Source organism: Chlorocebus sabaeus, chromosome 18 (assembly GCF_047675955.1).
Source record: "Chlorocebus sabaeus isolate Y175 chromosome 18, mChlSab1.0.hap1, whole genome shotgun sequence".
Classification (NCBI taxonomy): Eukaryota; Metazoa; Chordata; class Mammalia; order Primates; family Cercopithecidae; genus Chlorocebus; species Chlorocebus sabaeus.
The window spans coordinates 22,801,246-22,817,239 of NC_132921.1; the positions used below are offsets into that span (position 1 = coordinate 22,801,246).

At 42.5% G+C, this 15,994-nt stretch overlaps 1 protein-coding gene across 6 annotated transcripts in view; it reads left to right on the forward strand.

Moving 5' to 3' along the window:
• ATP8B1 (ATPase phospholipid transporting 8B1) overlaps positions 1–15,994 on the forward strand; it is a 158,347-nt gene that overhangs the window by 134,108 nt on the left and 8,245 nt on the right. For all 6 annotated transcript variants that reach the window (XM_008013974.3, XM_008013973.3, XM_008013976.3 and 3 more), the window contains 7 exons: positions 1,133–1,208; positions 5,318–5,450; positions 6,417–6,705; positions 12,444–12,667; positions 13,811–13,894; positions 15,298–15,543; positions 15,853–15,991. In XM_008013974.3, the coding sequence (XP_008012165.3) occupies positions 1,133–1,208; positions 5,318–5,450; positions 6,417–6,705; positions 12,444–12,667; positions 13,811–13,894; positions 15,298–15,543; positions 15,853–15,991 (1,191 nt within the window). The remainder of the gene's footprint in view (positions 1–1,132; positions 1,209–5,317; positions 5,451–6,416; positions 6,706–12,443; positions 12,668–13,810; positions 13,895–15,297; positions 15,544–15,852; positions 15,992–15,994) is intronic.

The window sequence follows — 15,994 nt, forward strand, 5'->3', positions numbered from 1 at the left end:
CAACAAGCACTTGTTTGGTATTGACACTTTACTTTGCAAGCCTTCCACAAGAAATCAAATAACGTCTCTTGCTCTGAAATCATCAATGGGTTACACACTCTGCAAAATTATAGGAGGCACAGCCCTGACCTTAAATAAATGCCAAATTGGGTGGTAATTTAAAAGGAAGAAAAAAATCTTCACGTAAGGGTTGGTGGAAATTATTATGCTTCCCGCTGCCCCCCTCCCCCTGCCAATAACAGAGTAATTAAACCATGAACTGAAAGTATTTAGTAATTTAGTGAACATTGGTTTATTAAATAACCAGTTTATATGTTTGATAATATAGCACATTTTATTTATTGAAAACATTTCAAATTAGACTTTGACTTTCACTTGTTTTCTTTTTTTTTTTTTTTTTTTTTTTTTTTTTTTTGAGACGGAGTCTCGCTCTGTCGCCCAGGCTGGAGTGCAGTGGCGCGATCTCGGCTCACTGCAAGCTCCGCCTCCCGGGTTTACGCCATTCTCCTGCCTCAGCCTCCCGAGTAGCTGGGACTACAGGCACCCGCCACCTCGCCCGGCTAGTTTTTTGTATTTTTTTAGTAGAGACGGAGTTTCACCGTGTTAGCCAGGATGGTCTCGATCTCCTGACCTTGTGATCCGCCCGTCTCGGCCTCCCAAAGTGCTGGGATTACAGGCTTGAGCCACCGCGCCCGGCCGACTTTCACTTGTTTTCTTATAGAGAACAGCATTTTTTTCCTGCATGTGATTCCTATAGATTGCTATAGAAAAACAGCATATTTGTGTGAATCTGGTTATGTTCATGAACTAAAAACTATCATTACTAGGTAAAATCAATTATTCAGTTCAACAGTAAGAATGAACCTGGCAAACATGACGAAATCCTGTCTCTAGAAAAAATACAAAAGTATTTTCTATTGGTAGCTTGGTAGCGAGTTGTGTAGTCCCAGCCACTTGGGGGCTGGGGGCAGTGCTGAGATGGGAAGATCACTTGAGCCCTGGAGGTTGAGGCTGCAGTGAGCAGACACCGTGTCACTGCACTCCAGTCTAGGCAATGGGAGTGAGATGCTGTCTCAAAAACACAAAATAAAAACAGCAGGAATGACATTGACTTAATTTTATTGTATTGTAGAAACTGCTGAAAATATAGGATTTGCTTGTGAACTTCTGACTGAAGACACCACCATCTGCTATGGGGAAGACATTAAGTGAGTAAAAGCCTGCAGTATGAAATTACGTAAGAGCTCATCTTTTCAAATGCAAGGCTGTCTGTAGAAGATAGCAGATATGGAGAAACAGGGACTACGATATGTCACTTGGGGCAGTTTCCTCAAGTTTAAATGAAGCAAGACAACAACAGGCAGTTCCAAGTAATCAAGGTTCAGCCTAAATTTGAGCAGATTTTACTTTTAGGGAAACTTGGGGCCCTTCAGAGGCCACTTTTCTCCATTCCTTCGTAGCTCAGGCCAGGCGCAGTGGCTCATGCCTGTAATCCCAGCCCTTTGGCAGGCTGAGGTGGGTGGATCACCTGAGGTCAGGAGCAGCCTGGCCAACATGGTGAAACCCCACCTCTACTAAAACTACAAAAATTAGCTGGGTGTGGTGGCTGGCAAGTGTAATCTCAGCTACTTGGGAGGCCGAGGCAGGAGGATCACTTGAACCCAGGCGGCAGAGGTTGCAGTGAGCCAAGATCACGCCACTGCACTCCAGCCTGGGTGACAAGAGCGAAACTCTCTCATTAAAAAAAAGTCTTCTCTGTTCACCTACTGGAAAAGGAAGTGAGCCTGTCATATCACTAGCAAATTAATATGAATTATAGTCCTGTTTTGCTTTTTCTAGGAACTTTTACTTTTGAAAGGGAAATAGAAGAAAGGAAAAAAAAGCTTTTGCCCGGAAGGAAATGTGTGGGTGGGTTACATCATGTAGGTCCTCTGTAATCTAGTCGAGGTGGGGCAGGCCTGATAATTCAAATGTCAGCATATGCTGAAACATTTGTTAGCTTTAAATCAGAGTCGCAGCAGACCTGGAAATGTATGATGAAAAAGCCATGTCTTGTTCTGAAGCTATAATATGCTGCACACAGTTACTGTGTTTACTGATGGCCTGACAGTTCCTCAAGCTTTTTCCCTACAACACCTCTCTCAGGCCAGCATGAGGTCAGATTAAGCTGTTAACATACACACTTGCGAGGTGTGATAAAGTGATGAGGGAATTGATGGTCAATATTCGTCTTATTTCTAATGATGGTGATAAAGTGTTTTCTAGTTGTTCTAGTATATTAGGTGTTCCGTTAAATTAGACAAAATCAGTAGCCTTATGATTTAACTCAGTTCCATTTAGAACTGATTTAGTTTGTGTGCCTGAATAGAGGCACATTAACCATGCCCCTTAGTGTTTTTAGGCTTTAAAAAAGTAGCAACAGGCTAGGCACGGTGGCTCATGCCTGTAATCCCAGCACACTGGGAGGCTGAGGCGGGTGGATCACAAGGTCAGGAGTTTGAGGGCCTGACCAATATGATGAAACCCCTCTCTACTAAAAATACAAAAATTAGCCGGGCGTGGTGGCGGGTGCCTGTCATCCCAGCTACTCGGGAGACTGAGGCAGGAGAATCGCTTGAACCTGGGAGGCACAGGTTGCAGTGAGCCAAGATCGTGCCACTGCACTCCAGCCCTCCTGGGTGACAGAGCGAGACTCCATCTCAAAAAAAAAAAAAAAAAAAAAAAAAAGGTAGCAACAGACAAATAAATGCTTAATGAGTTTACTTTTAGTTCTGGGTTTCAAGTAATTCGGTTAATTACTATATGCAATGATTCTCAGTGGGGAGTGAGTCTGCCTTCCAGGGACCCTTTTTGACACTGTCCAGAGACACGTTTGTTTCAACTGCGGAGAAGTACTCCTGGCTTCTAATGGTAGAGGCCAGGGACGCTGCTGAACATCCTCCAGTGCAAGGGATGGCCACATAAAATAAAGGATTATTAGGCCCAGGACGTCAAGAGTGCCAAGGCTGAGAAACCTTCTTTGGAAGGAGAAGAACAATGACTTTGTGTGTGTAATAGTAAGAGTCCTGAGCCAGGAGTTACGAGATAACTGAGTCCTCGTTCCATTCTTCCTATCAGCTCGCAGCAGGCAAATCACATCACCTTCCTCTGGTTTGACTTCCTTATTTGTAACATGAAGAGATTGGACAAGATATTTAAGGTCCCTTCCACTCCAAAGTTTCATGACTCATTTTTCTATCACATGAAAGTGTTATATGTGGCCTTGTCACATATATCATTTTAACATAAACATTCAATTTGTTGATATAAAGCACTGAGAATTTCTCACAGATATAATTTTGTTTATATGAAAATAAGTTTCTTCCTAACAAACAATAGCCAGTATTCTAATTCAGATCAAGATTGCCTTTCCTTTTTTTTTTTTTAATGAAAAAGACTCTCTCTGCCACCCAGGCTGGGGTGCAGTGGTGCAATCTTGTCTCTTTGCAAACTCCACCTCCTGGGTTCAAGTGATCCTCATGCCTCAGCCTCCCAAGTAGCTGGGATTACAGGCACCACCACCATGCCTGGCTAATTTTTGTATTTTTAGTAGAGACAGAGTTTCACTATGTTGGCCAGCCTGGCTTGGAACTCCTGACCTCAGATGATCTGCCCGCCTCAGCCTCCCAAAGTGCTGGGATTACAGGTGTAAGCCACAGATCCTGGCCTAAGATTGCCTTTCTTCTGTTGCTGTGTATACATTTTCAACTGTATCTTCCTTTAGCTGTCTTCGAAAAATGGTGAATTACCAAGAACATGGTACCCCCCCATGGTGGACGAATCGAGACTTAGTAAAATTACATGTCACTGAGTTAAAAAAAAAAAAAAAAAGGCTGGCTGGACACGGTGGCTCATGCCTGTAATCCCAGCACTGTGGGGGGCTGAGGCGGGCGGATTGTGAGGTCAAAAGATTGAGACCATCCTGGCCAATATGATGAAACCATGTCTCTACTAAAAATACAAAAATTAGCCGGGCGTGGTGGCACACACCTGTAGTCCCAGCTACTTGGGTGGCTGAGGCAGGAGAATTGCTTGAACCCGGGAAGCAGATGTTGCAGTGAGCTGAGATCACACCACTGCACTCCAGCCTGGTGACAGAGCAAGACTCTGTCTAAAAAAAAAAAAAAAAAAAAAAAAAATGGGTAAAGCACTTTGAGTAGACATTTTTCCAAAGAGGACATACAAATGGCTGATAAACATGTGAAAGGATGCTCGTCATCACTAATCATTAGGGGAAGAGAAATCAAAACCAAAGCAAGATAATACCTCACACCCTTTAGGATGGATACTATCAAAAACAAAACACAATAGAAAATAAGCATTGTTGAAGGAACCTTTGTGTGTTGTTGATGAAATATATAAAATGGTGCAGCCACTATGCAAAACAGTATGGTGATGCTTCAAAACATTTTAAAAAGGATTACCATATGATTCAACAATCCCACTTCTGGGTATATCCACAAAATAATTGAAAGCAGGATCTCAAAGAGATACATGCACACCCATGTTCATAGCAACACTGTTCACAGTAGCCAAGAGGTGGACACAACCCAGGTGCCCATCATTGTGTGAATGAATAAACAGAATGTGGTGCCTCCACATAATGGAATATATTCAACTTTAAAAAGGAAGGAAATTATGACATGCTACATAGATGAACCTTGAAGACATTATGCTAAGTGAAATAAACCAGTCACAAAAAGACAAATACTGTTTGATTTCACATATATGAGGTATCTAGAGTGCTCAAATTCATTCAAACAGAAAGTAAACTGGAAGTTACCAGGGACTGGAGGGTGAGTGAGATGACGTGTTATTGTGTAATAGGTATAGAGTTTCAGTTTTGAAAGATGAAAAAGTTCCAGAGATTGGTTGGATAACAATGTGACTATAGTTAATACTACTAAGCTGTACACTTAAAAATGGTCAAAGCCTGGGATATGGCGAAACCCTATTGCTACAAAAAATACAAAAATTAGCCAGGCATGATAGCGTGTGCCTATAGTCCCAGCAATTCAGGAGGCTGAGGCAGGAGAATCACTTGAGCCTGGGAGGTCAAGGCTGCAGTGACCCATGATCATGCCACTGCCCTCCAGCCTGGGTGACAGAGTGAGACCCTCTCTCAAAAAAATTACAATGAAAATAAAATAAACAAAAATAGTTAAGATGGTAAACTTTGTTTTTTTGGTCACTTTTTTTTTTTAAGTCAAAATTATCTCAGAATCAAGGGCCTATTTATGGTCTTACACTTTAAACACTTAAATTTGCTTTCCCCTAGTTCTCTTCTTCATGCAAGGATGGAAAACCAGAGGAATAGAGGTGGAGTCTATGCAAAGTTTGCACCTCCTGTGCAGGAACCTTTTTTTCCACCCGGTGGAAACCGTGCGTTAATCATCACTGGTTCTTGGTTGGTACGTATCTTTAGTGTATCTGTGCCTTTAACTCAGAAGAAAGAAGTTCTTTTGGGGCCACTTTTAGATGCTTTCACATGTTAACTGCCAACCTAAAAGTCTCTTAGCCTATACATGAAAGTGCGATTTTTCCAAGTTTAAGACTTAGTAGTATATGATATATGAAAGGATGTATACCAAAGAGGTCAAAGTGGTTATCTTGGTTTATTAATTAATGGGTATTTTTCATTTTCTTCTTTATAGATTGTTGGATTTTCTAAATTTTTGTTGCATATATATTTTATAAGCTGGATGTGGTAGCATGCTCCTGTAGTCCTAGCTACTCTGGAGGCTGAAACAGGAGGGTAGTTTGAGCTTAGGTGTTCGAGGCTGCAGCATGCAAAGATCACACTTGTGAATGAATAGCCACTGCACTTCAACCCAGGCTACACAGCAAGACACCATCTCCATTAAAAATATATATATATAGCCAAGCACGGTGGCTCATGCCTGTACTCCCAGCACGTTAGGAGGCCAAGGTGGGCAGATCACAAGGTCAGGAGATGGAGACCATCCTGGCCAACATGGTGAAGCCCTGTCTCTACTAAAATACAAAAAAATAAAAAATTAGCCAGGTGTGGTGGCGCACACCTGTAGTCCCAGCTACTCGGGAGGCTGAGGCAGGGAAATCGCTTGAACCTGGGAGGTGGAGGTTACAGTGAGCCAAGATCGTGCCACTGCATTCCAGCCTGGCAACAGAGACTCCGTCTCAAAAAAATACATATATATGTGTGTGTGTGTGTGTGTGTGTGTGTGTGTATGTATACACATACATATACATGTTTTGATTATAAAATCAAATTTGTTTGTCAAATATAATCAGTGATATAACCCAAAAATTATCCTTCACATAATTTAAATCTTGGGAATGGTACTCCTGGGGTAAAACTAAAATGAATGTAACCTTTTCCCTCTCTGATTTCACAGAATGAAATTCTTCTCGAGAAAAAGACCAAGAGAAGTAAGATTCTGAAGCTGAAGTTCCCAAGAACAGAAGAAGAAAGACGGATGCGGACCCAAAGTAAAAGGAGGCTAGAAGCTAAGAAAGAGCAGCGGCAGAAAAACTTTGTGGACCTGGCCTGCGAGTGCAGTGCAGTCATCTGCTGCCGCGTCACCCCCAAGCAGAAGGCCATGGTGGTGGACCTGGTGAAGAGGTACAAGAAAGCCATCACGCTGGCCATCGGAGATGGGGCCAATGATGTGAACATGATCAAAAGTGAGTCATGCACCGACGGCCAGTGGGGCCCAACGTGCTGGAGAGGAAAAATGGCTGGAATGTGTAGGGGGTGGTTTTTTTTTTGTAGATTTTACAGCTTTGGTTTTCACAGAACAGATGTTTCATAAAGCAACTTAACCATGACAACGCCTGTGACCCTACCCCCAGAAAGCCCTAGCCCATCAGGAGGAAAGAGTATCGCTGACAGGGCTCCTGAAGGATGCTAAGAGAAAGATAAGGTCTATGGAGGGGGGAATTTATCCTTATATTTTTCTTCTTTTACATAGATGTGGTGTATTTTTTCCCCTCTTCCCATATTTCGGGTTTATTAAAAGCCCTGATATTGGCTGGGCACAGTGGCTCACGCCTATAATCCCAGCACTTTGGGAGGCCAAGGTGGGCGGATCACAAGGTCAGGAGTTCGAGACCAGCCTGACAAGATGGTGAAACCCCATCTCTACTAAAAATACAAAAATTAGCCAGGTGTGGTGGTGCACACTTGTAATCCCAGCTACTCGGGAGGCTGAGGCAGGAGAATCACTTGAACCCAGGAGGCGAAGGTTACAGTGAGCTGAGATCGCGCCACTGCACTCCAGCCTGGGCAACAGAGTGAGACTCCATTTCAAACAAAACAAAACAAAACAAAACCCTGATATTTAATAAGTTTTGTAAGACATAAATTGTTGAGCTCTGGTGCTTGCTTTGACAATGTCATTCTCCTTCACCTAAGCATTTCTTTCTGGGACTTTCTTCCTACCTTTGGTAAATCTGTGGGAACTTCATCATTGGGTCACCTGGAGTGAGTTTAGAGTTTTAGCATTGAAGAAAAGCTTCCATGTTCTCTCACCATCCTCCTGACCTCCCTAGAAGGCTGCCTTTTGCTGGATGCTAGAAGTTAAGTCCACACAAGTAAAAGATTGAGTCCTGCCTTGCAGAAATACAGTTGTGCTGGTATTAAAGCCTGCAGAACCACACCCGCGGCCCTCATCTCTATGTCTGAATCCTGTTCCTTTTTCCTCCCTCTGTTACTATAAGGGAGTATCTTGTAATAAAAATACTTAAACTAATGACCTGGATATTCATCCTCATCCTATTGCCAAAATCTGGTGTCACCTCGGGCTTATGTTCAGGTTTCAGTTTTCTCATCGGAAAAGAAAATAATCCCCAATGTCACCTCCAGCTCTGTCGTATTATCACTGAGCTGAAGTATTACCTGACTGTACATAGGTAATTGCATGTTCCTGTGGTGCTTAAATGCATTATATATAACTAGACTTTTCAGTCTATTTTGTGGCTCATGAGTCTGTCTCTTTCTTTTCTTAGTCTCCTCCTCCTCCTCGATGTATACTAAGAATATTCCAACTTTATCTTCCTCAACAGGAGTCAGCTGTATGATGTATGTCATCTTGCCTTCTTTATCAGTGCGTATGTCTGTCGTCACTAGCAGTTTAATTCATCCACATGGGTTTTTTTTTTTTTTTTTGCATGTGCTTGCCCTACCATGCAAATGGTATTGCTTGCTTGGAATTAGATCTATCTCTTTCCTCCATAGCCAGCCAGCTCTAGTTTATTTTCCATTATGTACCTTTAACATAACTAGCTGTGCCAAAAGGACAAGTCAAACATGATTTTTATTCAGTAATAAAGTAGTCTTCTAGATAATGGAAGGGGACGGGTTTGCTTTGGAGATTTATCAACTGATTATGTGACTGAGGCTTGAAACATTTTGTTCCTCTGAGTTCAGCAATGAGAGGGATTGCACAAAGTCAACGTAGATAATCTTAGAGGGGCTTGTTTTCCTTAAGTTGTTTTAAAATTTTTATTAAGCACTGTTACATGCCAGGTGTATTTAGAAAAAAAAGAAAAAATTAAAAAGGTCTCCCTCTGTGACCCAGGCTGGAGTACAGTGGCACGACCTTGGCTCACTGCAACCTCTACCTCCTGGCCTCAAGCAATCCTCCCATCTCAGCCTCCCAAGTAGCTGGGACTACAGGCATGAGCCACTATGCCTAGCTAATTTTTATGCTTTTTGTAGAGTTGGGAATTTGCCATGTTGCTCAGGCTGGTCTCGAACTCCTGGGCTCAATCTGCCTGCCTCAGTCTCCCAAAGTGCTGGGATTACAGGCATAAGCCTCCGCACCTTGTCCCAGGTACTTTTATATGTAAGTTGTAGAGCATCCCTTTGGGATAATAATATAGGAAACTTCGGGGGTCTCCTTAGACTAACTAATACAAGTAGTATTAGTGCCTTTATGTACTTTGTAAAAGCTGTCATTTCTTCCAACTGCATCAAGAACAATATACAGAAAGATTAGCCAAGTATGGTGGCATGCACAGGTAGTCCCAGCTACTTGGGAGGCTGAGACAGGAGGATCACTTGAGCCTGGGAGGTTGAGACTACAGCGAGTCATGTTTGCGCCACTGCACTCCAGCCTGGGTGACACAGCAAGACCCTTTCCCCAACAACAACAAAAAAGCACACACACACACACACACACACACACACACAGAGAAACTGTTGGTCATAAAGTAGTCGAGTGAAATTCAAGTGTCAAAAAATAATCTGAGCATTTGCTAACATTCATGTTTAGCACTGTAGTCTGTAAGAAGTGAAGGAATCATGACCCACCATGTTTTTGCCCCTAGCAAGGATCCAAGGACTATCACAGACTGCCTTCTCCCTCTATCCTACCTGAAGATATCTCATACCAGCTGGGTGGATGTTGTCTCTTGGTCTTAGACCCTGAGAATATACATGAAGCAGGAGAGAGATAAAGGCAAGGTGGGACATGGTGGCTCACGCCTGTAATCTCAGCACTTTGGGAGGCCAAGGCAGGCAGATCACTTTAGGTTGGGAGTTCGGGAGCAGCCTGGCCAACATGACGAAACCCCGTCTCCACTAAAAATACAAAAATTAGCCAGGCATGGTGGCGGGCACCTGTAATACCAGCTACTTGGGAGTCTGAGGCAGGAGAATCACTCCAAACCTGGGAGGCAGAGGTTGCACTGAGCCAAGATCGCGCCACTGCACTCCAGCCTGGGCGACAGAGCAAGACTCCATCTCACAAAACAAACAAACAAACAAACAAACAAAACACACACACACAAAACGGCAAGAGGGATTATTGCTGCAGTGAGGAAATAATCCTTTTGTTAAGGAATGATAAAGGAGTGCCTACCAGTGAATCACCTAACACCCCATAATGAGATTTCAGGAAACTCTAAGTGCCTATACTTAAATATTACAAAAAAGACCAATGTCACCTTGTAGTGTATCTGTTCAGTGCTTTTGGTTGCCCTGGGAACTATGACAGTGTTCATTTCACATTTGTCCTTCATCTCCTCAGTGGGAAAGTTGAGGACTGGGGCAGGACCAGGGCCTGGGACAGGGGTTCCTCTTCCTCAGCCGCATCAGCCAAGAGAATCTCAGCATTTTCCTCGGTGGCTTGTTTGGGAAAGAAAAGGCCATGGTTTGGCAGGAAAGCGCAGTTTGGCAACCATGCTGGTCATAGGAAATATTTGTGTGTTTTCAAAGAGATCGTAAATATTATATGAGATGCAATTTGTTCTGTTTTTTTAGAACTGCAAAGTGTTACTGAAAACGTAGGTTTGGAAACATCATCACAGTTGTGTTTTGAATTGCCAGACCTTGTGTTCTATAACTAGGGCAGGATTTTTGAAGCTTCTTTTTAGTTAGAAATGCCTCAGCTTTGCAGCCACTTTTCAGGGTCTGAGTAACAATAGGTTGTGTTCTCCAACATATCTTTTCTAAATGATCTTGTCTATCTTCACATTCATTACTTTTAAGACCCAGACAAAACTAATCATTCTCTAATTTGAAAGTGTTATTTATGACTATTGGAAGGATTTTATACATTCTGCAAACCTTCCCCCTGTAAAGAAAAAAAAAAAAATGTCTTAAGGTCCTGGAGGGCCATGAATAAGATTTTGAAAGTTTAATAGTTTCTTAGTTAAAACTCTTTTGATTACAAGTATTGGAGAACAACCAAAGCTAGCTTAAGAAAAAAGTAAATTTGGGGGGTGGGAGGCGAGGGGAGGGAACCTAGAGGATGGGTCAATAGGTATAGCAAACCACCATGGAACACGTATACCCAAGTAACAAACCTGCACGTTCTGCACAGGTATCCTGGAACTTAAAAGAAAAAAAAGAAAAAAGTAAATTTATTTAAAAAGATACAAAGACACCTCCTGTTGTCCAAGAAGCAGCCAGGCCTCAGGAAGATACTGGAACAAGGACATAGATTTGCACCAGGAACCCGGTGTCTATCTCTCTCTCTCCCCCTCTGTCTCCCTTTCCTTCTTCTTCCCCTCCTTCCCTCTCTCCCCTCCCTCCCTTCTCCCCACCCTTCTCTCCCCTCATTGTCTCCCCCCATTTTCTCCCTCCATTCTCTCCCTTCTCCCCACAACTCTCCCTCCTAGTTTTTTTCTCTGCCCCTTAGAAATCTTCAGGAAGAAATACATCTATTTTGGCCAGGCACAGTAGTTCATGCATGTAATACCCCAGCATTTTGGGAGGCCAAGGTGGGTGGATCACCTGAGTTCAGGAGTTCAAGACCTGCCTGGACAACATGATGAAACCCTGTCTCTACAAAAATTAGCTGGGTGTGGTGGCACACACCTGTAATCCTAGCTACTCAGGAGGCTGAGGCACGAGTATTGCTTGAACCCAGGAGGCAGAGGTTGCAGCGAGGCGAGACTGTACCATTGCACTGCAGCCTGGGTGACAGAGCAAGATTTCATCTCAAAAAAAAAAATAAATAAAAGAGAGAGAAAGAAATATAACTATTTTTTACCTCAAGAATTTAGACCTTAAAATTCTAGACACAAAATAACTGACTTCTAATTCCAGAATATCAAGAGAGAGACTGGCTTAACTTGGGTTTTCTGTCAGTCAGGGTTTAGCATGGGAAACAGACCTCAGTTGGTATTTAAGCAAGAAATGATTAAGACAGGGGACTAGGTACTTTCAAAAGCTTTGGATGGTCTACAGAAGCAGGTTCTAGGCTGGGTCACTGACCAGAAGAGCTTCTACCCTTCTGGTAAGTGGTAAGAGGTTCCTCTAAAGAGCTTCTAATTAAGAAGCCTGTCAACATTCAGGTAGCCAGAAAGTAGATATGAGCTCTGCTGCAGAAATGCCAAAAAAGGAAGGGATGCTGGGCTCTGATTCACTTCTGCTTCCAAGTCGTAAGTGGATCTAAACAGTGGAACCTAATTCACAAAGAGCCTAGCTGCAAGGGAGTCTGGGAAATGTAGGGTTTTTATTTCCTTTCCCATCTCTCTAATTAGAACAAGGGTGGAATCAAGTTGGGGGAGCCGATTTGTAGTATCTACCACAAATTATGTATCTGCCCATGACTGATATAGCTGCTGCCAAAGAGGCAAGGACACAGTGTACACATGGGTGCCTGGGGCTCACCCTGTGGGTGGAAGGGATGGCTGTGATCTGGGCAGATAATCCAAATGGAATTCACCACCCACATGAGATCCTTTCCCAAATATTTATGGAGGCCCTACTATGTGCTCTGTTTAGCAACTTGTAACTGACTTTGAGTTGAGTTCAAGAGCTGGGGGCAAGGGATGGTGAGCAAGAGCTTCTGTATTATTGTTCCATCAATGTCTGTCTTTGTTTTTTGTTTGCTATGAAACCTTTTTATCATCTGATGTTTTGCCTCACAATCGGCTTATGATTCACAGTGTTTTCTCCCTCTGCCCTATAGCTGCCCACATTGGCGTTGGAATAAGTGGACAAGAAGGAATGCAAGCTGTCATGTCGAGTGACTATTCCTTTGCTCAGTTCCGCTATCTGCAGAGGCTACTGCTGGTGCATGGCCGGTGGTCTTACATAAGAATGTGCAAGTTCCTACGATACTTCTTTTACAAAAACTTTGCCTTTACTTTGGTTCATTTCTGGTACTCCTTCTTCAATGGCTACTCTGCACAGGTAATGTAATGTTGTTGTTATTATTGTCATTTACTAAGTAGAGCTCTTAAATGAATAAAATTCTAGTTCTGAAAAACCAAATTGTTTCTTCTATATTTATAGTTTTGGGGCTGTGTCTCCTTACAGTTGGGGCATAATTAAGAATGATCATGACTTCTCTAAATGTTTCTGGTGCCGTAAAAACATTTTGCCTTAGAAAGGAAGGGGTTTGGCCGGGCACAGTGGCTCATGCCTATAATCCCAGCACTTTGGGAGGCTGTGGCAGGTGGATCACCTGAGGTCAGGAGTTCGAGATCAGTCTGGCCAACACGGTGAAACCCGGTCTCTACTACAAAATTAATACAATACAAAAATTAGCCGGGTGTGATGGCAGGCACCTGTAATCCCAGCTACTCGGGAGACTAAGGCAGGAGAATCACTTGAGCCCGGGAGGCAGAGGTTGCGGGTGAGCCAAGATTGTGCCATTGCACTCCAGCCTGGGCAAGACTTTGTCTTTAAAAAAAAAAAAAAAAAAAAAAAAAGGAGGGGATTTGCTTGTATGCTTTTGTCTTTATCTTTGGTTATTTTTTCATGTTACCTTGCCATTAATAGTAGTGATAACGGGGCTGGGTGCAGTGGCTCATGCTTATAATCCCAGCACTTTGGAAGGCCGAGGTGGGCGGATCACCTGAGGTCAAGAGTTGGAGACCAACCTGGCCAACATGGTGAAACCCCGTTTCAACAAAATATACAAAAATTAGCCAGACTGGTGGCGTGTGTTTGTAATCCCACCTACTTGGGAGGCTGAGGCAGAAGAATTGCTTGAACCTGGGAAGCAGAGGTTACAGTGGGCCAAGATCGTGCCACTGTACTCCAGCCTGGGCGGCAGAGTGAGACCTGTCTCAGAAAAAAAAAAAAAAAAAAGAATAGTGATAACAGGCCAGGCGCATAGACTTTTGCCTATAATCCCAACACTTTGGGAGGCTGAGAAGGGGAAATCGCTTAAGGCCGGGAGTTCGAGGCCAGCCTAGGCAACATAGCAAGACCCCATCTCTATTAAAACAAGCAAACAAAATGTTAAATAAAGGAAGTAGAGGAGTATGTGCTAACTAGGCTGGCATGTGTCTTTGTTGGTGACATGGAGCCTCTGTCCTCCCCTCACAGACTGCATACGAGGACTGGTTCATCACTCTCTACAACGTGCTATACTCCAGCCTGCCCGTGCTCCTCATGGGACTGCTCGACCAGGTAGGAGCCTCGCACAAGCAGGGACACTTCAGGACAGATGAGCACGCGTTAGAGAAGTCCCAAGCAAATGTTTCAATGCATTCTTCTGGTTTACTTCTTTCTGATCAAACCCTATTATAATTCTGTTGTCAGGCATCAAGGGTCAAGGCTGTGCTTCTTGTTTTGTAGTAAGGAAAGAGGATTTCTCTGTAGTCCCTGCTACTCAGTAGGCTGATGCAGGAGTATGATTTGAGCCCAGGTGTTCAAGTCTAGCCCGGGCAACAAAGTGAGACCCCATCTCTAAGGCAAAAAAAAAAAAAAGACAGAAAGAGAGAAAAGAGGATTTCTGTGACTGGGGTTGAATTCATTGACACATATATTTGTTATGTTCCTTTTAGACCGTAAGACCTTACTATGAAGATACCTGAAGGCATGGTGGATCATACCTGTAATCCCAGCACTTTAGGAGGCTGAGGCAGGCAAATTGCTTGAGGTTAGGAGTTTGAGATCAGCCCTGGCAACATAGGGAGACCCCATCTCTACAGAAAAACTTAAAAATTAGTAGGCATGGTAGTACATACCTGTGAAGTCCCAGCTACTTGGGAGGATGAGGTGGGAGGATCACTTGAGCCTGGAAGGTTGAAGCTGTAGTGAGTTATGTTTATGCCACTGTGCTCCAGGCTGGGCAACAAACTGTCAAAAAAAAAAAAAAAAAAAAAAAAAAAAAAAAGAAAGAAAGAAAGAAAGAAAGAAAGAAAGAAAGAAAGAAAGAAAGAAAGAAAGAAAGAAAGAAAGAAAGAAAGAAAGAAAGAAAGAAAGAAAGAAAGAAAGAAAGAAAGAAAGAAAAGAAAAGAAAAAAAGAAAAGAAAAAAAAGCACCTGAGAGTCCAATATGTATCTACAATAATAATTTACTCATTTTAAAGTAAGTTTAAATCCTTTCCAAAATTTATGTAGCCAGTGTATATTTTTATCTAATACCAATTCTTAAAAAGAAGTGCTATAAAGACTAAAAAATAATAATTTATAATTAACTCATCAACTTGCATGAGAAAATTTTTCCCCAAAGGATTTGCAACAATATATATTCACTCAGGAGGTAAAAATAGCCACAGGAGGTAAAAATTCACTCAGGAAAAAAAATATTTTTTGACATTACTAATTTGTTTTCTTTTCATAAGTAGCAAAGTAATAAACTTATACCTAGCCCATCTCTAAATTAAATATTAAGTAATGGTGGTCTAAACAATGAGGTGGAGCTCTGCACACCACAAATATTGCAGGATTGATCGATTATCTTGTTTAGTTTGTGCCTTCCTAAAATTTAACAGCAGGCTGCAACTTTTTGTGAGATATTAATTATAATGTATCTCTGACTGCTTTGACCTGATGGATCAAATACCATCATTTTGTTTTCTCTTTAAGGATGTGAGTGACAAACTGAGCCTCCGATTCCCTGGGTTATACATAGTGGGACAAAGAGACTTACTATTCAACTATAAGAGATTCTTCGTAAGCTTGTTGCATGGGGTCCTAACATCGATGATCCTCTTCTTCATACCTCTTGGAGCTTATCTGCAAACCGTAGGGCAGGATGGAGAGGCACCTTCTGACTACCAGTCTTTTGCTGTCACCATTGCCTCTGCTCTTGTAATAACGGTCAATTTCCAGGTACGTGGCTTGCATTGGCCGTATTCAGTGTCTATTGGTACCTGTCTATATTTCTGTATACAGGGTGGCGTGCACATCCAACTGACTCCCACTGCACCTGTGCCACTTACAAAATATAAATGCTATTTTCATCTCTTATACCAAGCACATTTTCTATTTCTTGCCTGAGTCAAGGATGGTTTAGTTTCTGGTCCAGTATTCAAGTCACATCATGCCTAACGTGCTGAATTCTGTTTTCAGGATTGTTAGATCCTTTATTTCTTGCTAACTCCCCAAAATGAGTGCTGTTTTTCTCTGGTTTCTCAACAGATTGGCTTGGATACTTCTTATTGGACTTTTGTGAATGCTTTTTCAATTTTTGGAAGCATTGCACTTTATTTTGGCATCATGTTTGACTTTCATAGTGCTGGAATACATGTTCTCTTTCCATCTATATTTCAATTTACAGGTT